Source organism: Ursus arctos, unplaced genomic scaffold, assembly GCF_023065955.2.
Source record: "Ursus arctos isolate Adak ecotype North America unplaced genomic scaffold, UrsArc2.0 scaffold_3, whole genome shotgun sequence".
Lineage (NCBI taxonomy): Eukaryota > Metazoa > Chordata > Mammalia > Carnivora > Ursidae > Ursus > Ursus arctos.
The window spans coordinates 102416062-102440224 of record NW_026622985.1 but is presented as its reverse complement, the minus strand read 5'-3'; the positions used below and the strand labels follow the sequence as shown (position 1 = coordinate 102440224).

General features: G+C 45.4%; 1 protein-coding gene and 1 long non-coding RNA gene across 2 annotated transcripts in view; one reads left to right on the top strand and one right to left on the bottom strand.

Moving 5' to 3' along the window:
* Nucleotides 1–2985: 2985 nt before the first annotated feature.
* LOC130542070 (uncharacterized) lies at nucleotides 2986–17942 on the bottom strand. The gene is made up of 3 exons (XR_008956362.1): nucleotides 17861–17942; nucleotides 4551–4651; nucleotides 2986–3790 (listed from the first exon to the last, which is right to left on the bottom strand). It is a non-coding gene; the product is annotated as an uncharacterized LOC130542070 (long non-coding RNA).
* A 290-nt stretch (nucleotides 17943–18232) lies between these two features.
* The window catches only part of VIPR2 (vasoactive intestinal peptide receptor 2), a 66995-nt gene continuing 61064 nt past the window's right edge, over nucleotides 18233–24163 (top strand). Inside the window, exons 1-2 of the mRNA XM_026479249.4 lie at nucleotides 18233–18397; nucleotides 20457–20556. Of these exons, the coding sequence (XP_026335034.1) occupies nucleotides 18335–18397; nucleotides 20457–20556 (163 nt within the window). The 5' untranslated portion in view covers nucleotides 18233–18334. The remainder of the gene's footprint in view (nucleotides 18398–20456; nucleotides 20557–24163) is intronic.

Below are 24163 nucleotides of genomic sequence, written 5' to 3'. Positions count from 1 at the left end.
CAGCTCGCTCCACAGTTAGTCTGTTCCACATTTACCCAAAAGTGGCTGGATGAGCCTGTTGGGTGTCAGGGTCAGCTCCTCTCCCGCCCCCAGCTTCCCTCTGGTCTGTCAGAGGGCAGAGGTCCAGTGGGCACCGTGTTAGATTGCCGGCTCCTGCCTTTCTGAGCCCCAGAAAAGAGACATCTTAAAACAAGGAGGGAGTGTGAGGTAGGCATGGGAGTCATAGTCCCTGAAATGAGGTGATTGGGACTCTATATTAGGCCCCACCGCCTAATTTCTGAGTTTCTTACTCTCTTCTCAGTTTCCTTGTCACTAGAACAGAAATATTAATAACATTTACTTGATAGGGTGTATGGGGTTTATGCCTGACTTTCTGGCTCTCAGGCGGGGCCTGAGGGAGGTGGCCTGGGAGAGGCAGCAGGTGGCTGGGGAGGACGGTCCCCTCTCGGAAGGGTGCTGCCCTGCTCTGCACCTGCCCGGAGCTGAGATGCTGGCCTCAAAAGTCCCCGTGAACGACATCTTTGAGCACGCATGCTGCCGCTCCTTCTTGCCCAGAGCAGAAATTGGTAACTCAGCGTAGTCCTTGAGGGGTCTTCAAATCCATTCAACACAGCCTTCCCAGAAGCTGCCACCTGCCAGTCACAGACGGCAACAGCAGAGAAGATGAAACCTTGGAGAGTCGTGACTGTCCTCCAGGCCCCATGCCCCCACAGTCAGGCGAGCGGGCGGCACGGGGCCAGGGACATCTGTCTGGAATCCTGTGCTCTCCCGAAAGCACCTCACTCATCAGCCGGCGGGGGTCTGCACCGTGGCGGCCCCTCGGCCCAGGGACTAGTTATCTGGTGGTGCTGCTGCAGAATTCCCGGGGGGACCTGGGACAGGTGACAGAATCAGGGAGTCCACCAACCTCGAATAATCCCACTACAGCCACCCACACAGTGTCTCTGGAGCGAGAAAACAAATTACCTTTCCCCAGACTGCCTGCCTGCTATGGACGGCGTGGGAAAATCAACACAAGGGCAATTTAATCATCCTCTCTGCATTTTGCTTTTTCAGGAACTCTTCCAATTTCTCCACATTCTATTTTTAATCCTCTCAAACATATTCAACAAGCTGGAAGGACAGTACACTCCATAAAGAAAATTAAAGCAGGATATGACCTGTTTGAAGGATGAAACATTTTAAGTAATCAGCTAAAGTGCTCTCAATTATAAGAAGGAACATTTTTCAGGAGAAATATGGGCTGATTTGTGGATTAACAAATCTTCCCTTTCTGCAGTCACAAGGCGTCCAAGTTGATGCATTTAGCTGTTGTATTGACCATAAAGCATTTGAGTTAAAGCTCAATACTCGTTTTATTATCTACTCACCTCGCTAGCTGTTCATTCTGTGTAACGGGCTAGTTTGTGGGTTTCCTGCAATCATCGGGCGTCTGTCCTCCCCTGCAGACGGTAAGCCCTGTGGGTTCTCAGCAATGTCCTTCACACATCCTGGGTTAATACCTCCTCATTAGTGAAGAGTCGGTTGGACAATTGGGTTTTCCATCTTGTGTGATCATCTGAAGACGGGCTGGTAGGTGGTGGAATGTTGCAGATTAACTCACAGCAAACATGGCCATATTGAAGCCTCTACCTGGTACCACAGGGGGGACAGAAATGTGGGTCATGACCCAAACCTGACAAGTTTACAACCCAACTGAGAGGTGAAGCCATAAAACAGACAGCTCTAGACACATCAGCATGTGATGAAACATCAACATGAGTGACCCGGGCTCCAGCTGTGGTCTCGGTACCGGACAGTCATTCAGACCAGGCCCAACCAGTGTTCTACTTGTGGCCACATTGTAGCTTTGACACAACCGTGCTGGGTGGTGAGACAGGACAGCCGGGACGGGGTGCCACGGAGCCCCCTGGTTTCTGGAAATGTTCTAGCTGGTTCCACTGGGGCATACATATGTAATACACAGTGTGTGCAACGTATGGCTCAGCTTTTGAGAGTAAAGAGGGAAAAGGTGCTTCAAAAAACAGACATGTGCACCATTTAGTTGAATCCAGAAACTTGTGTATTTCTGGAGGTAAAGCCTTGCAGGCACCTGGCAGGATCAGCATGAGCTGGAGAAGGCAGGAGACAGAGGTGGTTCTGGAAAACACTCCACCAGGCGCTTCTTGCCTAAAAAGCTCGTGTTTGCTCTCTTGCCCATTTGTGCAGGAAATTTTTCATCTAATATTTTTTTTAAGATTTTATTTATTTATTTGAGAGAGAGCACGGTGGGGGGGGGGGCAGAGGCAGAACAGACTCCCCACTGAGCAGGGAGCCTGATGCAGGGCTTGATCCTGGGACTCCAGGATCATGACCTGAGCTGAAGGCAGTCTCTTAACCGACTGAGCCACCCAGGCGTCCCCTCATCTGATATTTTTAAGCTCCAAATTTGTCACTAAGGGAATAATTAAATACCTGGAAGATAAGTCTTGCCTTCTGACACTTTTATTCTTTGACCCTCTTCCAGTGAAAACATGCAAGTCCCTGTTTCCTACAATTTGGGACTGAAGAACATTGTGTCAGATGGAAACGGGATGTCCCAACATCTTCTGAAAATCTCAGCACGAAAACGAGGGATAAAATTGTCCATCTTCTCAATGCGGCATGTTGTGTATATACAAGTGTGTCCCTGCATGTCTTCTCCTAGAAGGCTGAGCTAGGCCCCAAGGCGCCCGTCCCTAAAAGGCAGAGACAGGCCCCTGGCTATTCGTATTTCCTAGGACCCGGCTTGGTGCTCGGCACGGCAGACGCACTAACAAACGTGCAAATATTTATGAAACTTGATATAGGTAGAAGCTAAGTAAGAAACTAAACCCAAGAAGATGCATTTCTGCAGGTATATATTGTTCCACTAAAAATTTCAAAAATGACTTTTATTTTTGTTTATAAAGTAATTCCTTAGAAGCATTAGCAAAAGTACACAGAAACAGAAAAAAATACAAAAGACCCAGATTAGAGCTCTGCATTTTAGTGTATAAAATTAACAATCACAAAACTAGCTCAATTGAGAGTAAAGTCACAGCAAAAAATTGAAGTCAAAGTTGACAAATTTACCCTCAGATCGTCTATGTCCTCATCTTCTTCCCGCTCTTCATGGCTCACTCCCCACTTTTCTGCACGACCCTCCCCTACTATCCAATATAAAGCTCCCGCTCCCCACCCAACATCTATATTTAAATCCTGACATACAGTTTGAGGGCATCTTAACCACATTTTTAAAAAAAATGTTCTCACTTCTCAGCTTTCTAAACGTACCATGCGCATAACGTTTTCTCGGTTCTTCAGCCATGCCTTCGAGACTATCCCATATTGTCACCTACGTACAATGACACCCCACCAGCATTGTCTTTTAGTTCCTGTGTCATTTTTTAAAATTTAACATATGCTCCTCTAATTTGTTATGATTGTTTATAAACTTGACTCAAAGTTTCTAAACTGCTTTGAACTTAGCTACCAGAGAGTCAGATAAGCAAGCTTCAGATCCAGTTAACACGGAGAAGGCAGACCTGAGCGGGCCCCCAGCCGGGCTGCAGAGGCATTCACCAGCTTTCCTGCCGTTGGCATTTGCCGTGCAGCGATTCTCCTGGAAAGGTCATCTTTGGGTAAGTGAATGGCCACCGCGATGCTTTTCTCTTTCGGATAAAGAACGGACACTGGCTTGCAGGCGAGGGTAAGACCAACCACAATAACAGACTGCTTTCACTGGTTCCAGGTGTGAAAACGGTCCTGAGCTTTTGTCTTCTACAGATGCCTAATATATAAGAAAGGGAATCAGTTCTAGCTCTGGCAGCAGAGTAGGTAAAAAGCTTCATTTCATTTTGCTCTTTCAAAGACCGCAATAAATATGAAAATGCAGCTAATTTTTAAGTATCAGTGTAGCTTGCTTTCAGAGTTTAGATGTAGTCAGAATAGTCTATTAGCTTGTTCACTAACTCATTTTACAAATGAGAAAACTTGTGTCCCAAAAAGTAAAATGATCATGCAGGGTCGTGTGGCAGGGCTTTGGCAAAACCTAGGTTCCCGAGGCTCTTTTCCCTCAGCTACCACAGGTTAAGAAGTGCAATCGGGTGCCTGAGTCAGAGAGAGAAGTTTTCCTCAGCTGCTATTAGGTGACGTCTGGGGAAGCCTCACCTCAGGCAGCATGGCGCAACACTCGGGAGCGCTCTGTGCTCAGCGCAAAACCCGTACACTGGCTCCTGTGCCCTCACCCCCTTTCCAAAGCACATGTGGAATTACAGAAATGACCAACAGAATAGATGAAAAGTATGAGGGAGACTGAAGGACGGAGGTTACTCACCACTACTGTCATAAAAGGGCGGGCAGAACTGTTTGGTATTTCCACTAACCCCTCTGGCTTTGTGTTATAAAAGGTGAGCATAGAGAACCCCTCACTGTCATGTGGTCCGTCCACTGCTCCTGGGGGACATTATCATTATTCAAGGGCACTGGAGTCATTAATGATCCTTCCCCATTCATCTTAGAAGAAAACTTTTAAATTAAGTTCCATTTACCAATTTGACTTCTTAATTCTCATTTCTGCTGAATATGTGGTTAGAAACAGGAGATCTTTATTTTGTTTTCCTTCAAATTTGTTCATTTTCTTCTCTTCTCCCTAAAAAAAAAAACAGACACAAACAGGCACATTTTGAAAGGCAACACAGTCTTTCAGATCCTGACTTTGGTAATCATGCAGAGTTCCCTGTGCATGTAACTTCTCTTCACGCTGTGGCCGCGGCTGCCTTTGTAAAGAACATGTGAGACGGGCCTCAAAACCTCTGACACCCCTCACTCAGCCCACACCATCATCACCCTAGAAACACACCGCCTATGTTCTAACTGAGCAGGTAGTCCCAAGCCATTTTGTTGACAGTCTGGTCAGGGGAGTTCTTTGTGGTAAAGAACTGCTGTGTGCATGGCGGGATACTTTGTACCTGGTCTCACTGGCGCTCAGTGTCCAGGAGCTGACAATCGGAAACCCTTCTCTGTTCCATACACCCAAGCGGGGGCAGCACCACCCAGAGACAGCACTAGTCTGAGGCAAGTTTTGCACGCTCCAACAGCTCACAGTCAGCTCGGGATTGTGGAGGACAGTGGGAAGCAGAGCCCGGTCTCACAGGGTGGAACCTTGAGGTGCGGGGTGAGGAAGTGAGGGCTGGGGGAGGGGAAGCATCCAGAACAAGTTTTACCTGTAAGGACATCATGCATCTGAAAGGCTTGCCCTGCCCCCTGGATTCACCTTCCTGGGTATAAATGGCATTAAATCCTTTGCTGGCTAATGATGTTGAACATTTTTTCATGCGTCTGTTAGCCATTCATATGTCTTCGTTGGAAACGTGTCTGTTCATATCTTCTGCCCATTTTTTTATTTGATTCAACATCATTAGCCATCAGGGAAATTCAAATCAAAACTACGTTGAGATACCACCTTACACCAGTTAGAATGGCAAAAATGGACAAGGCAAAAAACAACAAATGTTGGAGAGGATGTGGAGAAAGGGGATCCCTCCTACATTGTTGGTGGGAATGCAAGTTGGTGCAGCCACTCTGGAAAACAGTGTGGAGTTCCCTTAAAAAATTAAAAATACAGCTACCCTATGATTCACCAATTGCACTACTGGGTATTTACCCCAAAGACACAGACATAGTGAAAAGAAGAGCCATATGCACCCCAATGTTCATAGCAGCATTGTCCACAATAGCTAAACTGTGGAAGGAGCCGAGATGCCCTTCAACAGATGAATGAATAAAGAAGATGTGCTCCATATATACAATGGAATATTACTCGGCCATCAGAAAGGATAAATACCCACCATTTGCATCAACAGGGATGGGACTGGAGGAGAAGGAAGGGAAAAATGAATCAGAGGGGTAGATGAACCATGAGAAACTCTGGACTCTGGAAAGCAAAGTGAGGGTTTCAGAGGGGAAGGGGGTGGGGGATTGGGATAGTCCAGTGATGGGTAGTAAGGAGGGCACGTATTGCATGGAGCACTGGGTATTATACGCAAACAATGAAGCATGGAACACTACAACAAAAACTAATGAAGTACTGTATGGTGAGTAACAGAACATAATAAAAAAAATTATTTGCTGGCTGCTTTGGTCCCTTAGAACAGAAATACATGTAAGTCAGGCATCTAAACCACTAAATGCCATTTGTGAGGTTTTTGAAAAGCCAGGGAAGAGATGAAGCACTGGGAGATTCTAGCTTAATGTGGAAGAAACTGTTTTGTTTGAGAGCGACCTGGGAGAGGTATGAGCAGAAAAGGACACGACAAGGAGGGGCCACGCCTGAGATCTTGGGCTGTGCCCTCTGCGCTCACTGCTGGAAGTTAAAGCAGCCATTAGTGTCACCTCGGATGTGAGCAGGCAGCTGCTTTGAAGCAACGACTCCACCATTTAGGGATAATTTATATCAAGAGACAAGAGGAACGCAGAGCAGGATTGCAGAGCGTGGGCTGTAGAAGCCAAACAGAGTTAGAAGGTGTGTTGAAATGTTTGCTCTGTTTTTCCCCTTCACTTTTGCTGGAATAATGCACAGCCTGAACTAGTTCCAAGGATTCTAGACCAAATGGAGTGAGTGCAGCAGATGTAAAAGGCATCATCGAGTGGAGGTCACTCTGCTCTCCAAGCTGTTAATCTTCAGCCTTTTGGGTTGAATTTATCAGCTCTGTAAAGTCAGCCTGGCATGTAAAATATTAAGGTTATAACTACTGAGGCTTTCCTGGTTTTAAAAAGTACAGACAATCTTGTCATTGATTTATCAGCTAACGTGCTGATCAGTTAATCAGCTGAATTATTCTCCCTGAACTTAACCACATATTGAGTAAATATTAGAGTCCATCTGATGTATACTCTGGAAAATACTTTTAAAAGTAATCCAGTACATGTATAAAAATATGCTACATTCCACCCTACCTCTGGCTTGTTGTTTCTGTTTTTTTTTTTTTTTTTTTTTTAAGAAAACAGCTTTCAATAGACTTCTAATTTCTAATTCAGCACGTGAGGAACTTGGAAGGCATCACTCCTGTCTTCTCAAGAAGAAAAAGCTCAATAAACTGAAAATAAAAACTTATCTTAGATTCATCACAGAATTGAGGTCAGAAAACAAACCACTGCTCCCAGAATTGGAGGTTGAGAATGCAGAGAATCACAGCTCATCGGAGCAGAATCCCAGAAGCAGAAACCTTTGCAGGAACCAGTGTGGGGGTGAGAGACCCTAGGCTGCAACTGATTAACTGATGAATTCACTATGGATAAATCTGCAAGTTAGAATCTGCAGGAGGACCCAGGCCTAGGGGGCCTCACAGTTTTATGACTTACCTCCACGAGTGGGCCAGGTTCTCACAGTGAGTATCAGAGAAAAAGCCTTTCATGCTTCCAGCAGGGGGGGGAAGGGTAGAAACGAGCCCATTTTTAAATACACAAGAGCACTCTAATCTTAGTAAGACCTGCCTCAGGGGGAACTAGTTAACCTTAACCTGCTGTTGTCTTATCAGAGCCTAATCGACCCAGAGGAAAGGGAAACACTCAACTGCAGCCTACTCTAGCCATTCTGTCCCACTTAAGGGGAAGAAAAAACCGAGAAGTTCTAGAGTAGAAGTTCGTGGTCTGGAGACATAGACTCACCAAAAGACTGAGACCAACACTAGGACTACAGAAGCCCTCCCTTGCCCCACCTCACCACTGCACATCAGTATGATTCCTGTGTAACTACAGGGAAAGACACTGAAAGAACAGCACATCTCAGATCTTATCTGAGAAGTCTCTAAAAAATCCAAAGACAACAGAGCAGAAAATAATAAGGAAACTAGAGGAAATTGTAGCCTGCAATATCTATGGTTACAGCTAAAAGCAAATACAACCTAACTCCTGGCCAGATAAACATAAAAACTAATACCAAAAGCCTGTTCACCTCAGTTCCTTTTACCCACCACATCATGTTCAACTTCTAATAAAAAATTACAAAGCACACTAAAAGACAAAAATCACAGTTTGAAGAGGCAAAACAAGCATTAGAAACAGACTCAGATATGGCGGAAATGTTGCAATTATTAGACATAGAAATTAAAATAACTATGATTAATATGTTAAGGATTTTAAGGGGAAAAGTGAACAACATAAAAGAGCACACAGATAGTGTAAGCAGAGAGTGGATATTCTAAGACAGAGTCAAAAGGACATGCTAGAAAATTAGAACAATCTTAACAGAAATGAATGCATTGATGGGTTTATCAGTAGACTGGGCATGACTGAGGGAAGAATCAGTGAACTTGAGGAAATGTCCATAGAAACTTCCAGAACTGTAATGCAATGAGAGAAAAGAATGAAAAAAACGGAACAAAATGTTTAAGAACTGTGGCACAATTCCGGAAGCTGTAACGTACACATAGTGGGGAAACAAAGAAAAGGAAAAAGAGAAATAAAGAGGAGAAATACTTGAAAAAAATAATGACTAAGAATTTTCCAAAATTAATGGTGGGGACCAAAATCCAGGAAGTTCAGAGAATACCAAGCAGAATAAGTACCAAAAAAATCTACACCTAGACACAGGATGAAGTGGGGGCAAAGGAGACACATGCAGCCCACAGCCCTAGTGAATGTTCAGTCTCCTTGATGGGAGGGGGTGTGAGGGAGAAAGGCTAGGTGAAATAAAAGTAACAGACTATAAGGAAGGGAGGGGGCACCCGGGTAGCTCAGTCAGGTAAGGTCCAACTCTTCATTTTGGCTCAGGTCATGATCTCAGCGTTGTGAAAGCCCCACATTGGGCTCTGCACTGGGTATGAAGCCTGCTTAAGATTCTCTCTCTCCCTCTCCTTCTGTGCCTCTCTCTCACAAGGAAGGTGAGCGTGACTTCTTTCCTTTCATAGCACACTCAGGAAGCTGACACTCAGAAACCTTAAATAGTTAATCCTAGAACACTCAGCAAGCCAGCAGGAGAGGTAAAGTCTAGCATCTAACTCTGAAACCCACACTCTCCACATTGCACCATACGTCTCCCTAAGCCTGAAGAGGTATTGAAGGCCATGTCCTGAAGAGCCTTAGTGTTGCCGTAAGGAGCTTGGGCTTTATTCTCTAATGAGTGGAAGTACCCATATTCAAATTGCAGAAATTTAAGAACAGACAAAATCTTGAAATAAACATATAGAGGAGAAAGAAAGAAAAAAAAAAAAAGAATTGATTTCAACTTCTCTCCAGAAACCATGCAAGCAAAAAGAAAAGGAGTGAAATGTTTTAGCGTGCTAATGGAAAAAACCTACCAATATAGTATTCTATATCCATCAAAATTAACCTTCACAAGTGAAGGAGAAATAAATACTTTCTTAGGCAAATATAACTGAGGGAATTTATTGCATGTAGACTTGCCTTGCCAGAAATATTAAAAGAAATTCTTCAGAAAAAATGAAAATGGTATAGGTTAGAAACTTGGGTCTCCATAAAGAAGATTGTTAGAGAAGGAATAACTGAAGGTAAAACAAAATCTTGGTTTTTTTAAATTCCTAGTTGATGTAACAGATAACAATTTGCTCAAAATACTAAGAGAATAGTGCATTTTGTGATAACTAGGGACACATAAATTGAATGACGAATTATAAAGAAGGATTTATTGGGGATACTCTGTTATAAGATACTTGTCCTACCTATAAAGTGGTATTCTGTGGGGGTTTTTTCACGTTTTGTTCACCTTAAAGAAAAATTTACTCAACAAGATATTTCCATACATTAACAGATTCCCCAAAGACATATTAAAGTCTCAAAGTGTTAGAACCAGAGGAGGGCTTGAGAGATTATCTTGGCCAACTTCCTTATTTCACAGATGGGGACTTTAAGGCCTGAGAGAAAGCAATGCCAGTCCCAGCTGGGTTGTAAATCCAGAGAAGCTGAGTTCAGTGGTTTTTCTTTTCCTGCTCTTTGACTGTCTTGTCACTACATATACACAGGGATGTGCTCTCTTTTACGGGATAGTTTTATTTGAACATGGACTTGAATCCAACTAATCAAAATCTGTGGGATACAGAAAAAACAGTGCTTAGAGGGAAATTTATAGCATTGAATGCATACATTAGAGAAGATGAAAGATAAAAAGTCAGTCATCTAAGCTTTCACTTTAGGAAATTAGAGGGAAAAAAGCAAATTAAGTCCAAAGTAAGCATAATAAAATAAAGAATTAGAGCAAAAGTCAATGAAATGGAAAACAGGAAAACATTAGAGAAAAATCAATGAAACTCAGAGCTGGTTCTTTGCAAAGATCAATAAAATTGATAAACTTCTAGGCAAGTTAACCAAGAATAAAAAAGAGAAAACTCAAATTATTAATATCAGAAATGAAAGAGGGGTCATCACTACTGATCACTATTAAAAGGATAATAAAAGAATATTAGGAATGATTTTATGTCCACGAATTCAATACCTTAGGTAAGATGAACTAATTCTTTGAAGGACACAATTTACTAAAACTCACACAAAGAGAAATAGAAAATCTGGATAAGCCTATATCTATGAAAGGAATTAAATCAATACTTAATAACCTTCCCAAACAGAAAATACTGGGCCCAGATAGGTTTACTGGTGAATTTCACCTAACATTTAAGGGAGAAATTATACAAATTCTCTACAATCTCTGCCAGAAGATAGAAGTAGAGGGACTACTCCCAACTGGCTCTATGAGGCCAGCATTACTCTAATACCAAAACTGGACAAGGACATTGTGAGTAAAGAAAACTACAGACCAATATCTCTCATGATCATAGATATAAAAATACTCAACAATATATTAGCAAACTAAATCCAACAATTTATAAAAATAATTACACAGCACAAACTCGTGGGATTTATTCCAGGTATGCAAAACTGGTTCAACATTTAAAAATCAATTAATATAATCTATCACATCAACAAGCTAAAGAAGAAAAATCATGTGATTACATAAAATAGATGTAGAAAAAGCATTTGACAAAAGCTACCACCTATTCATGATAAAAATTCTCAAGAAAGTAGGATTTGAGGGGACCTTCCTCAATTTATAAAAGAACATCGGGGAGGGGAAAGCCCTACAGTTAATATCATACTTAGTGGTGAGAAACTATATACTTCCCTGCTAAAATCAGGCAGGCATGGATGTCCCCTTTCACCATTCTTATTCAACATCATACTGGAAGTTTTAGCTAATGAAATAAGACAAGAAAAAGAAAAAAAAAACATACATAGACTGGGAATGAAGAAATAAAACTGTCTTTGTTCACAAATGACATCATTGTTTATGTTGAAAATCCCAAAGAATTAACAATACAAAAAAACTCCTACAACCAATTGGTGATTATAGCAAAGTTGCAGGATACAAGGTTAATATACGAAGGCCAATTGCTTTCTTATATACTGATAATGAACAACTGGAAGATGAACTTACTGTTTACATTAACACCAAAAAACCCTGAAATACTTAGCTTTAAATCAAACAAAATATGTACCAGGTCTATGTGAGAAAAACAACAAAATTCTGATGAATGAAATCAAAGGAGAAATAAATAAATGGGGAGATAGTCCATGTTTGTGGATAAAAAGATTCTGTACTGTCAAAAGGTCAGTTCTTCCCCCAGTTAATCTATAGATTCAATACAATCCCAATCAAAATCCCAGCAAGTTATTTTGTAGATATGGACAAACTGATTTTAACATTTATATGGAGGCAAAAGATCCCACATAGCCAACACAGTATTAAAGAAGAACCAAGTCAAAGGACTAATACAAGTGTAGCAAGACTTCAAGACTTATTACAAAGCTACAGTTATCAAGACAGTGTTGAAAGAATACATTAAAAGACAAGACAGTTAAAAGACTAGACAAATATATCAGGGGGATAGAATGAGAAACCAGAAATAGATCCAGGCAAATATAGTCAACTGATCTTTGACAAAGGAGCAAAAGCAATTCATAAAGAAGGGACAGTCTTTCCATCGAATAGTGCTGGAACGACTGCACCCACATGCAGAAAACTGAGTCTAGACACACATCTTACACCTTTCACAAAAAGTAACTCAGAATGAATCATAGGCCTAAGTTAATGTAAAACTATAAAACCCCTATAAGATAACATATGAGAAAATCTAGATGACCTTGAGTTTGGTGGTGACTTTTTAGACACAACACCGAAAGCACAATCCAAAAAAAAAAAAATTGGTGAGTGGGACTTTATTAAAATTAAAGACTTTTGCTCTGTGAAAGACACATTAAGAAACTAAGAAGACAAACCACAAACTAGGAGAAAATGTTTGCAAACCACCTATCTGATAAAGGACTAGATACAAAAATGTACAAAAAACTTTTCAAACTCAACAGTAAGAAAACAAACAACACATTTTTTTAAACCGGCAAAATATCCAAAACAGACACTTTACCAAAGAAGATATACAGATGGCAAATAAGCATACAAAAAGATGCTCTTCGTTGTATGTCCTCAGGGAAATACAAAGTAAAACAATGAGATACCATTACACACCTCTTAGAATGGCCCACAGCTGGAACACTGACAATGCCAAACACTGTCCAGTATGTGGAGAAACTGGAACTCTCATTCACTGCTGGTGAGAATGCAAAATAGTGCAGCCACTTGGGAAGAGTTTGGCAGTTTCATACAAAACTAAACATACCCTTACCATATGATCCAACAATTATACCCCTAGATATTTACCTGAATGAGTTGAAAACTTATGTCTACACAAAACATCTACTTATAAATATTCATTTACTCAGATTGCTAAAACTTGGAGGCAACAAAGATGGCCTTCAATAGGTGATTGGATAAACTGTGCTACAGTCAGACAATTGAATGTTATTCTGCGCTAAAAAGAAATGAGCTACCAAGCTTCAAAAAAACATGGAGGAACCTTAGATGCATGGTGGTACGTGAAAAAAACCAACCTAAAAAGACTACACACCGTATAATTCCAACTGTGACATTCTGCAAAAGGCAAAACTATGGAGACAGTAAACTACAGACGTTAGTTAATCATAACGTTGGCTAATCAGTTTCAGTGATGTCCCTCAATAGCATAAGATGTTAATAAAGAGAAAACCGGGGTGCCTGGCTGGCTAAGTCGGGTGACTATTGATCTTGCGGTTGTGAGTTTGAGCCCCACATTAGGTGTATTTTGACAACCTTGGAGGAGGAAATGATGGAAGTGGGAATTACAATGATTTTGGAAACTATAACCAGCAACCTTCTACAGATGGTCCAATGAAGAGTGGAAGCTTTGATGGTAGCAGGAATATGGGGAGACCATACGGTGGAGGAAACCAGGGTCCCAGCAGCAGTGGAGGAAGTGGGGGTTATGCAGGGAGAAGCCGATACTAAGCTTCTCTCACTGTATGCACAGGAGAGGATGAGACCCAGAGGTAACAGAACAGCTCGGGGTATCTCGGTCATGCGTAAGTGCCCAGTGCTATGGCAGACGACACCAGAGCAGAAGCAGAGAGCCGTTCTGTGAATGCACTGGATTCATAACATTACCTTACTGTGAAGGAAGGGTTATTTTTCTTAAAATGCCTTTGAGACAGTTCCTTTGCTTTTTAATTGTTGTTTCTTTCTAGTGATCTTTGTAAGAGTGTAGAAGCATTCCTTCTTTGACAATGCTAAATTTGTATGTTTCAGGTGACACGTGAAACATTTTTAAAGCTTTTTCTCAAAGTTTTGAAACACTATTAGCCAGGATCATGGCATAATAAGACATAACGTCTTTCCTTTTAGAAAATATAAGTGCATGTGTAGAGTTAAGAAGCTGTTGTACATTTATGATTCAATAAAAATAATTTTAAAGGAAAAAAAGAACACTGGGTGGAAGGGTGAGGGGACATGGGGACTCTGTCCTTCCCACTCAGTTTTACTGTGAGCATGTAACTGCTTGAAAGAACGCACTCTTTTTACAAACCACACCTTTCCAGACGCATCTTACACACCACCACCCTGCTTCCTTTACTCTGGGGATTCCCAAATGACAGACCCCTCTCCAGATGCTTCTGAAGGCCCCTGGGCCAGGCTCAGCCTAGAGCTATGTCAAAGAACATCAAAGGCGACTCAGCCGGTTATGTCAGCATTTAAACCCAAAGGCTAAAAAGGTATGACCAAGTACCCCGCATTCCAGAGTGAGGTGCTAGACCATCAACAGAGGTCTGCCAAGGGAGTGACCCCAAAGGTTCTGCTCCAAGTTGAGTCAGAGAAGGAGGCCAGCAGGGCAGGACTTAGAGGAGAGACCCCACTGTGCCCAACACTTCCCTTCCCCACCAGGGAGCCAGGGCGTGCTTCCCCTTCCTCAACCCAAGTGAAGCCCCCAAGATCCATTTGGGGAGCTTGGCTGTGTCCTGTGAAGGAAACAGGAGTGACTGTGATGCTGGGGAAGCCTGACGGTGAGGCTGCACCTGGCTGGCTGCCTCCACCTGGCAAAAACAAAGGGTGCATTTTTATTCTCATGAGCCAGCTCTGGATTCCCACGGACCGTCTTCAAAATCTTTCTTTCAGGAGGACAGTCTGCAGAGGAAAGATAATCCCAGCAGAAGGGAAACCTGTGGAAGCTGCAGGCGTCCTGAGAGGCATCCTGAAGGCTCTCCAGGACTGCGGGAGCAGGGGAGGCCTGCGGATCTCACAAAAGCAGCCCGTGCTGTGCCAGTAAGTAGGGCTTTCCGACTCTTCCCACCCTCCCTCTGACCTGGAGGACGCCCGGGCTGCAGTGGTGAAGGGGTGTGGAGGCAAGGCAGAGGGAGAGAAGGCTCCCGCTCTGCCGTGCTGTGCCCAGCTCCCAACCCCAGGCTCAGGGTCCGGGTACAGGACTGGGCTGGAGGGGGGAGGGTCGTGAGACCTTTTAAATTAAGCAGCTGAGAGTTTGGCTATTCCACAGCACTGGGCCTTTGCTATCTGGAAAAAGAGATTCTCACCAGAAAAGGACCGAGGACTGCCAGACTCTCACAAAGCCACAGGCATAAGAGGAATCTACTCGAACGAATCCATCTCATTGGACAGGTTGGTCACGGTTGAAAATAGGAAGGGCCGGAAACGGCAAGGGCAGACTAGCAGCCCAGATGCCCCATCCTGGGGCCAGAGCCTGCATTGTGTCTGTCCTCCCAGGAAGCCGGAGCCGGAAGTGAGGCTCAGAGGCACAACCGTAAGGCAGGACTTCACATCCATATACTTTTCAAAATGCTCGTGAATGCTCTCCATGGCTCATATTTGATTTTTGAGAAGTAGGCCACACACATATTAGGAATTCTACTCCATAGCCGGGGAAACTAATGCAGTCTTATGTGACACGATGCACTGAGCATCTGTGCTCCGGGGTTCCCTGAGTATTGGGGCGCCAAGGGGCCAGGCCGCTATGTGCCCGTGGGAACTCAGAACACAGCCACAAGAGATGTGCTGTACCCCTGAGGTGCAAGGCCAGCGTTCAGGTCCAGAAGAGCGTTCCTGTGAGCACCTGCTGATCCCCCAACACACAGGTGGGAGTGCGCAAATGACAAAGTGTTCCCCAATACCCCCAGGCTTTTTTTAGGAGGGAAGAAAAAGTACAGGTTTTATTGAATTCTGGCATTCAGGCTTTTATATGACACATAAATTGGGATACAGCAAATGGTGAGTTTCCTCATAGGTACAAATTAACAGTGGCCGCATGGGATGCGGGCAGGACCCTCTACGCTAGCAGATGTGGTCCCCGGAGTTACTCATCTAGTTCCGGCAGAAGGACCAGAAGGACTTCAGAGTCATGTGTATTCAAAGCTTACTTTTCTCTTTAGGAAAGTATTTAGTTTTGAGCAATTTCACTCTCTTCTAACCACAAAGCCCTAAGGCTTCCCTTCACTAAATCAATAGGTTTCTGAGCTTCTAATCTGCTCGGCTTCCACCATGGGAGATTTGGTTCTGTCCACTCAGAGCTGAGCCAGGAAAACGCAGGGAAGCCACCAGCAAAAGCAGTGCCGGGAAGTGTGTGCTGTGCGGGCAAGGGGGTGCTGGCAGAAGGGGTGTCCAGGCAGGAGGTGGGGAGGACAGCTGAAAAGTGTCCCACACTTCCCACACCCTCCCAGGCACCTCAGATCATAGGCAGGTGCAGGTGCAGAGGGCGAGTGTGGTCAGAAGAGGTCTCAGGGAGCAGGAGGCAGCAGTGGGGCCTTGTGACCAGAGCCCAGGGCAGGGACCAAGGCTTCTGCAAGATGTCAGCACAGCACAATCAGGGCCTACCACACCTCAGCAAGGCCAGTGCCAGAGGCCCAGAAACAAGGCCACTGGTCTACCATATCAGGCACCCACAGAGGAACCCTTCCTCCAGCCCTGAGAACACAGAGGCCCCCCTGCAAGGCAAGTAGGAAAATTCCTGGGAGAGTGGAGATTTACCCAAAACAGACGGTACCGCCCATCCCAACATAGTGGGAATTCAAACGAGGTAAGAACAGTCAGAATTAAAGAACATTTTGTTGTGCTTTCCACCTGCAGGGCATATACTTCTGACTCTCATACAATACAGATTCTGTCCTCCACTGGGTCAAGACGATCTTTCAGGTTCTCAAGCCTCCCAAATTGGCCATACTTCTTGATGTCTCTGATGCTCTCGGCACACTCATTGTTCCTTGGTGCTTCTGAAATGCTTCCTCTCTCCATCCTTGATCTCTCACTCATAACCATTCTTCTTAACCTGTCACATGAAGGCGTCTACTCCTACAGAGCCTCCCAGAGGAAGCCAGCTCCTCCTTCTCGCATTAGCCTGTGTCTCATTACGGTCACACTTACTTCTTATCATATGAACTCCTACACGGGAAGACACCTTGTGTCTTGCCCTGAACCCACTGTAGTAATGTTTAGAGTGGGGGCCCTAACAATAAAACATGCATGCATTAATGACCTTGATTCTTATAGCCACCTCCTTGGTGGAAGGCTGGTATCATCATTCTCATCTACAAATGGAAATATAGCTCAGAGAAGTCCATTGACTTGTCCAGAGTTGAATAGTGAGTAAAGGAATCTTTATCAAGTTGGACCCAGGGTCAATAAGTTTCTAGACCCCACGCTGCACCCCTAGAGCCATCTGAATCTTGGCCTCTAATACTGCTCCCCACCAGAGAGAATGATAGATGATAGACAGACAGGTAGACAGATGATAGATAAAGGACTGATAGATATTAATCGATACATGGGGTGAGGGTTTAGAGTGGTCAGAGAGGACACAAATGATAAAAAGCCAATGAGGTAAAACTTTAATAGCTGAATCTAAGTAAAGGGTAAAAGGATACTCTTTGTACTCTTCTTATTCTAACTTTTGTATAAGTTTGAAATTATTTTCACACGGAAAGTTAAAATCACAACAAAAATTACCTGTTTCATTTTTCATTTCTAGGTGCTTTTTCCATTTGCTGGATAGCAACCAGCTCTAATGCTAAAATAACCCTTTGGGATGTTAACAGCTGACAGGATGCTTCGGAAATGCCCATTTCAGTCTCAGGCCCCCCTGCAGATGCCAGTCTGGAGGACAGAATGGCTTTCCTGGTTTGACTCAGGCAGGACACGCCGCCACGGGGAGTCGGCCCACACCCCAATGCACTCTAACCCAGTTGCCCCAACCCAACCCCACCAGCTTCGAAGGCAGCACACCCACCCTAACTGCGTTTCTTGACATTTTCTTGGGCGTCCTTAGCTTATTATTTAACAAAGAGGACATAAGTAGGTGCAAACCCATGGGGGTTCACGCCTTAAGTCCTATTTCCCTGTTCCCAGAGGGTCACTCCCAAGTCGCTCTTCCCCTGACCTCTCCACTTGGAGTCTGGCGGGCAGTGCAAGCCCTCCGCCTACCTGTGCTCAGCTCCTCACTGTTCCTCCAGCCGCTGAAGGCGCGGGGTAAGGCTGGAGCAGGGCGGTATGGCGCAGGAGGGGGCGCGGGGCGGGGACGCGGGGCGGGGGCGCAGGAGGGGGCGCGGGGCGGGGGCGCGGGTGTGCGGGAGGAAGCGCCTGGGGCCAAGGGTAGAGTGCGCGGAGCTGGGAGGAGAGGAGCTGGGGGCGCAGGGAGGAAAGCCAAGGGAGAGTGGGGGACCGTGGGGAGGAAGGGGCGCGGGGCGGGGCCGCGGGCGCGGGGGGCGGAGCCGCCGGACGCGGGGTGCAGCCAGGGCCGGCGGCCCGCGGGGAACCAGGCGGCCGGCCCACGCGCTCCAGCAGCCCCGCGGCAGCTGCAGGGCGCACGGCGCTGCGACCGCCGGAGCTGGGGGCGCGGGGCCGGAGTCGGGGGTGCGCGCCCGCGGCTCGGCCCATGTTGGCATCGGCGGAGCCGGGATGAGGGCGCCCGCGCTGCTGCCGCCCACGCTGCTGACCTGCTGCGGCTGGCTGCTCGCCCCCGTGAGTGCGTCCTGCGACCCCTGCTCTGCCTGCGCCTCGGCACGCGTCCTCCCTCCGGGGAGAGGAGCGCGGCTCGCGCCGGCTGCGCGTCCCTCCCGCGTGCAGGCGCGGGGCACGGGGCGGGCCCGGGGACCCTCGCCGGCCGGGGTCCGGTCCGGGGTCGGGAACGGGGTCGGGGACGAGGTCGTCTGGGGAGCTCCGGGACCCTTCCCCGCGGGTCAGAGCTAGGACTCGGGCAGGGAGGCGCATGTGTCGGTCCCGTCCGCCGCCCGGGATTTGCTAGAAGCAGGATTCCGTTTCCTCCAAGACGCTGGTCAGAGAGGAGCTGGTCTCGGCCGCTTCTTCCAGGCGGGACAGGGCTGCGGCCACCTGCGCGGGCTTCAGGTGCCCGCGGGAGTCCGGAGTTGGCCGTGTCACTGAGTACCCCTGCCGCCGCTTCCTGGTGCTCGTGCCCGGTCTGCGTGCGCTCCGGGGAGACTCCGGTTCTGTGGGCACCGGAGCAAATGACACCGGGGCCGTGGTTTGTCGGGGGCCGCACGGCTGCGTTCTCTAAGAGTTCTGCCGTATATTCGAAGGGAATCGTCAACCCGGTTTCTTGCTTCCCTCCCCCAGCGAAGCCGGGCTTGCTCGTTTGTACGGATTGCGGCCGAGGTCGTGAAGCCGCGGGCAGGGCTGTGTGGGGAGGTTGTCTCCGTATCTAGGGGCTGAGAACCTACAAAGCTCCCTTGTCTGGTATGAAGGTTACCAGGTCTGTCCTCCCTCAGAGGAAGGGGGGTTTAAGAAGACCCTTGTTAGTAGTTTTAATGCTTTGAAAGAGCTAGTTTCTTAGAAGGACCAGGAATTATTCTAGCGAATACAGCTCTGATTTCTAGATGTCCCAAAGTCAGCCATTGCTCTGCATGCTACAAGAATGTCAGGAACCATAGTGTCTTTTTATACCTTGACGAACATTTTTTAAGTCAACATAATTTTCCTAATTCTGAAATTTGAAGGCCATTGACAAGCGCGTTCTGTTTGAAACCAGGAGTTTCTACAGTTGGTGGTTGGCTAGTAATGAGCTGAGGGGGAGGAACTTTGTGTCTTTTTAAAAATGAAGGTAAATGTGGCAAAAGTACCAGCCTTTACTTCTTTTAATTCTGTTTAGAAACTTTATTTCTGGTGAGAGCCCTAATTGAACATTTTGATAATATACCCAGAGTATGATTGTCTTACAGTAAAAGTAAAATTTTGTTCAGACACGGGAGGGGGTGTGCAGCTCCAGCCTGCAGTACGAGTACTTGGGGTGGGGAGAAATAAAAAAAGAGAACGTTGGATTTTCATAAAAACAGAGATCAGAGACTTTTTCTTCTAAGACTGAAAGGTGCAGTTCTGTCTTTTGCACACATAATAGGCAATATTCATCACTGTCTGTGGGGCAGCTTTAGTTCCTAGGACAGATCCCCCACCTCTAGCTTAGTGGCGGCCATAGTGATAATACCCCTCCCTCTCCTCCTTTCCCAACTTACCCCTCTAATCTTTGTAAAATCTTCTTCGTACCAAATTCTAAAGTTTCAGATGTGACCTGCAGGCTCTACAAATAAAGTTATCCTATTAGAGCTCTGTTCAGTGAGTGCAGAGGCTGTCCTTAGATGAGGCGTGCTGGCGTCTGGGAATAGCATGTGGTCATTAATAGTCTTATGAGTGGACATGTATGTACTTTAATTAAATCAAGGGCTATGAAATGGAAGAGTCAAATATTGAAAGATCATTGGATTAAAAAACTCGATTGCTGCCAAATTAGTACTAACAACATACAATGTATTATGTTAGTAAGTTGTTTTCCTGCTCAAAAAAAAATATTCTATTAGGTTTATATTTGTGTTGAAGGTCCTTTACAAAGTAATTTTTTTAAATAACCATGCTAAAAATATGAATGTGATTGCTTTTAAGTGAGTGTTATTTGGGAAGCAGTTTAGAGCCATGAGCTGTTTTGTTTTGTTTTGTTTTGTAAAAGTGTTGTTTGACTTTCCTCTTACGGTGAAATTTTTAGTTACTTCTGTTTTTTTTAAACCTTGACCAGGTGAACGGTGTTCACCCAGAATGTCGCTTTCATCTGGAAATACAGGAGGAAGAGACAAAATGTGCAGAGCTTTTAAGGACTCAAACAGAAAAATACAAAGGTAAGGTAGCAGCTTGGTGAGTACAACGGTCTCAGCTGGATACGCTGGCAGGCAAATAGTCCATGCTTCACTCTAAAAATTGATGTTTTAACGTCACCTGCATCTTCAAAAAAAAAAAAAAAGTCTGTTTCCATTGTTTTTTAATGAACTGCTGGTAAAACTCATATGAATATTGGGGGCCGGGGAATCCTTCCCATAATAACCCTTTTAAAAGAAATCCTTAATCCTTAACAGTAACAGTATTCATGGTTCGACATAATAGCAACAGTTACTAAAATGATTTCATGGGCATTCTTATGCTTTGCAAAAGCAACTCTGTTATCATGGAATGAGTGCTTATCTGATTTCTTGTATTTAAAAATTTTAGTCACATCACAGATGCTTTTAGTCCAGTTAAGAATGGTGGAAATGGTGACACCCGGGTGGCTCAGTCAGTTACGCATCTGAGACCTTCGGCTCAGGTCATGATCTCAGGGTCCTGGGATCGAGTTCCGCGTCGGGCTCCTTGCTCAGCGGGAGCGTGCTTCTCCCTCTGCCTGCTGCTGCCCTGCTTGTGCTCTCTCTCTCTCTCTCTCCCCCTTTCTCTGATAAATACATACATACATACATACATAAATCTTTTAAAAAAAGAATGGTAGAAACATCAGAAATCAAACAGGGAAATGAGACATTTGTTTTTCCTGAAGACAGACCTATTGTGAATACAGTGAATTTGCTCATTTTATTTTCTCCAGTTCAAAGAGCACATGCTGGGACCAATCACTCCAGCTACGCACATTCACAAGTCTATAAATTCAGAAGGCTCTATGATAACACCCAAATTATAACAGTAGCAAAAACCTTTTGTCTTTTATCTCCACTCATTTTCAAGACAAAAGTTAAAATCAAAGTAAGACTACGTGTTAAAACAGTTCAGTGTCCTGCAGAGGGCCTTGAGACCAGAAGTTACCCACATAGCCTTTTTTCTAGACCAGCGCTGCCCAGAAGAAATAGTATGTGAACCACATAGATAATTTTTAATATTCTAGTTGCCCCATTAAAAAAGTGAAAAAAAAGTGAGATTAATTTTAATATACTTTATCCAAAAATATCCAAATCATTATCATTTCAACTTGTAATCAATATAAAATATTGATTAGAAATTTTGAATTTTTTTATACTAAGTCTTAGAAACCCAGCGTTTGATTTGCCCTTCCAGTGGACCCACCACGTTTCAGGTTCTCACAGCAGCCGGTGGCTCCCACGCTAGACAGGCCAGCTTCAGACCGCTACCAAAATAGGCATTCTGTGCCCTTTCCAGTCCCCTGTGGAGCCTCCACTTCCTCAGCTGAAAATGAGGTCTCTGACTCCAGGATTCCTCCAGCCTTAAAGATCTGTGATTTTTGTAATGCATACGCTGTCCCGAGCCGCCTCTTCCCAACGGTCTGATAGAGCTCTGACCAGAGAAAGGCCAGTGAAGAAGCTCGGCTCCACAGCTAAGGTGGACCGAGCGTCGCTCCTGTGCGAAGCCACGTGCTGACCATTAATAAGCCGGGTGTGAGGGAAGACGGGACGCAGGCTGCCAGCCAGGGCCTCAAGACAAAACAACCGTCATGGCCACCAAGGTCTGTTCTCTTCAGTGAAAATGAAGAGATTTAGGAAAAATAAATGCAGAGAGGAGCCAGACTTCAGAATCAGCTGGTGAGTGGCCAGTGAACCCAGGTCCCAGCAGCACCGTCCACGAGACCTCCTGCACGGAGACGGGTGGGCCAGCATGCTGTCTGCTACATCCTCAGTAGGTGACCCTTGGCCACCTGAAGACTCCTGGGGATTGGGAATTGTACCCCTCATGCCATTACTGCGTGGTCAAGTCATTGACGTGTTCTGAGGCTGCCCACAAATGGCCTTCACTCACTGGCATTAATTGTTCTCCTGGAGCAGCAGTGAGCAGAGCCACTTCTTTATACGGGTTCACCTTGCAGTGTTCACGGGGCATTCGGGGGCTCCGTGGGGCCTAACACTTCCAAGTCCTGCTGCCTTCTTCAAGACCTACTTCCCAGGCCCTCTGCCGCAAGCCGTGGACACACACAGACACTCCCAAATTGGAGGGAGGAAGATTGCCGTTGACATTGCGGGCACGTGGTCATAATGAAACAGCAGGCCAAGCTGTACTCAGTTTTATGACTGTTGGATTCCTCACGAACGGCGCACCTGTCCCTAGCCTGCGCCTGGGCGACTGCTCCCCTTCCCCTTGCCCCTCTCACAACTGATGTTTTAAGGAAAAGTTCCTGGGATACTTAGTGCTTCCTTCTTGTCGCTCTTTATTCCTATGTCCATTAAGAACACGTTGTTAACAGATAGAACACTGGCACTATTTCAGTGGCAGCCGGGCACACTTAACAGTGAAAAAATAGCATGTGGCTCATGACTTGCCCTCAGAGGAAACCCCTCACAGTTGGCCTGGGGTTGGCTGGATAGTGGACAGAGCAGGGTGGAGGCGCATCTGTAAGCTAGTGCCTGTGACTCACCTGACAGGTGCTGTGTGATGAGAAATGGGACTAGTTCAGGGAAGTTAAGTTTTCTGCCATTATGAGATGGGATGTTATGATCACCACAATCAGGGGCTTTTATACATATACCTAAAAGATTCTTTATTACTGGTTATCTCACATAGATGGAGTGTGGCATTAGTTCATTCAAAACAATGTCCCTTTAGTTTTACTCTGTTCCAAAGGCACAGGTCTCACCCCTAGTCCCTGGCCAACCCCTCATGAGGATAAGGTGTTGGCCTGAGGGAGAGCTGATGGCCTTGTGGCTGGGCAGGGGCGACACACAGGGCAGTGGGGGTGCTGGGGACTGTGAGTGCCAGCTGCTACCTACAACCCTTGGTTGTTACTGTGCGGAAATGCACGTGCCAAATTGCCCAGCTTCCTATTTTCAGAGAATATCAGAAATGCAAACTTTACCTAAAATATTCCAATTTCTTAAAAGTTTACACCTAGTTCTTTTAAAAAAAAGTTTTGTGGGAGACAGGCAGACCTCCCGCGGGACAGGCAGACATTGCCTGTGAGCTGCCGGATTGTTCTCTCCGTGATGGCTGCACCGCTCAGGCCTGTCCCCATCATCGGACTGCACCTCATAGTACAAGGATGGGTCAGGACATCTTGAATATTCAGTAGGGTCTCCTTCACAGGTACCTCCTGCCTCAGTTCAGAGTTTCTCAGGGGTGATCTGTACAAGACCCACATCAGACGGCTGGACGGCAGTATCTAAGAGCAGAGTCTGAAAATCACTGGTTCCCCTTGACGTCAGCTTGAGCGGAAAGAACATGGTAGTTTTGGATGAAGGGTGTAAAAGATCTTCCTTTTTTTGGAGTGGTAGATAAAGATGTCACTTGGTTTTCCTGCAATGACAAGTATCAGTCCTGGACATTTTCTTATATTGAAGGCTCTTTGTATTAACATTAGCTCGATAGCAAAAATATCTGCATGTGACTCATTTCACCTTTGACTTTGCAGGAGGAGCTGCTGACAGGCCAGCTGCCCTTCAGAAGGAACGTGGCCATGTGACTGTCTTAGCCTGGCCACCCATCAGCTTTCTGTAACGAGGGACAACTTGTGTTCTAAAT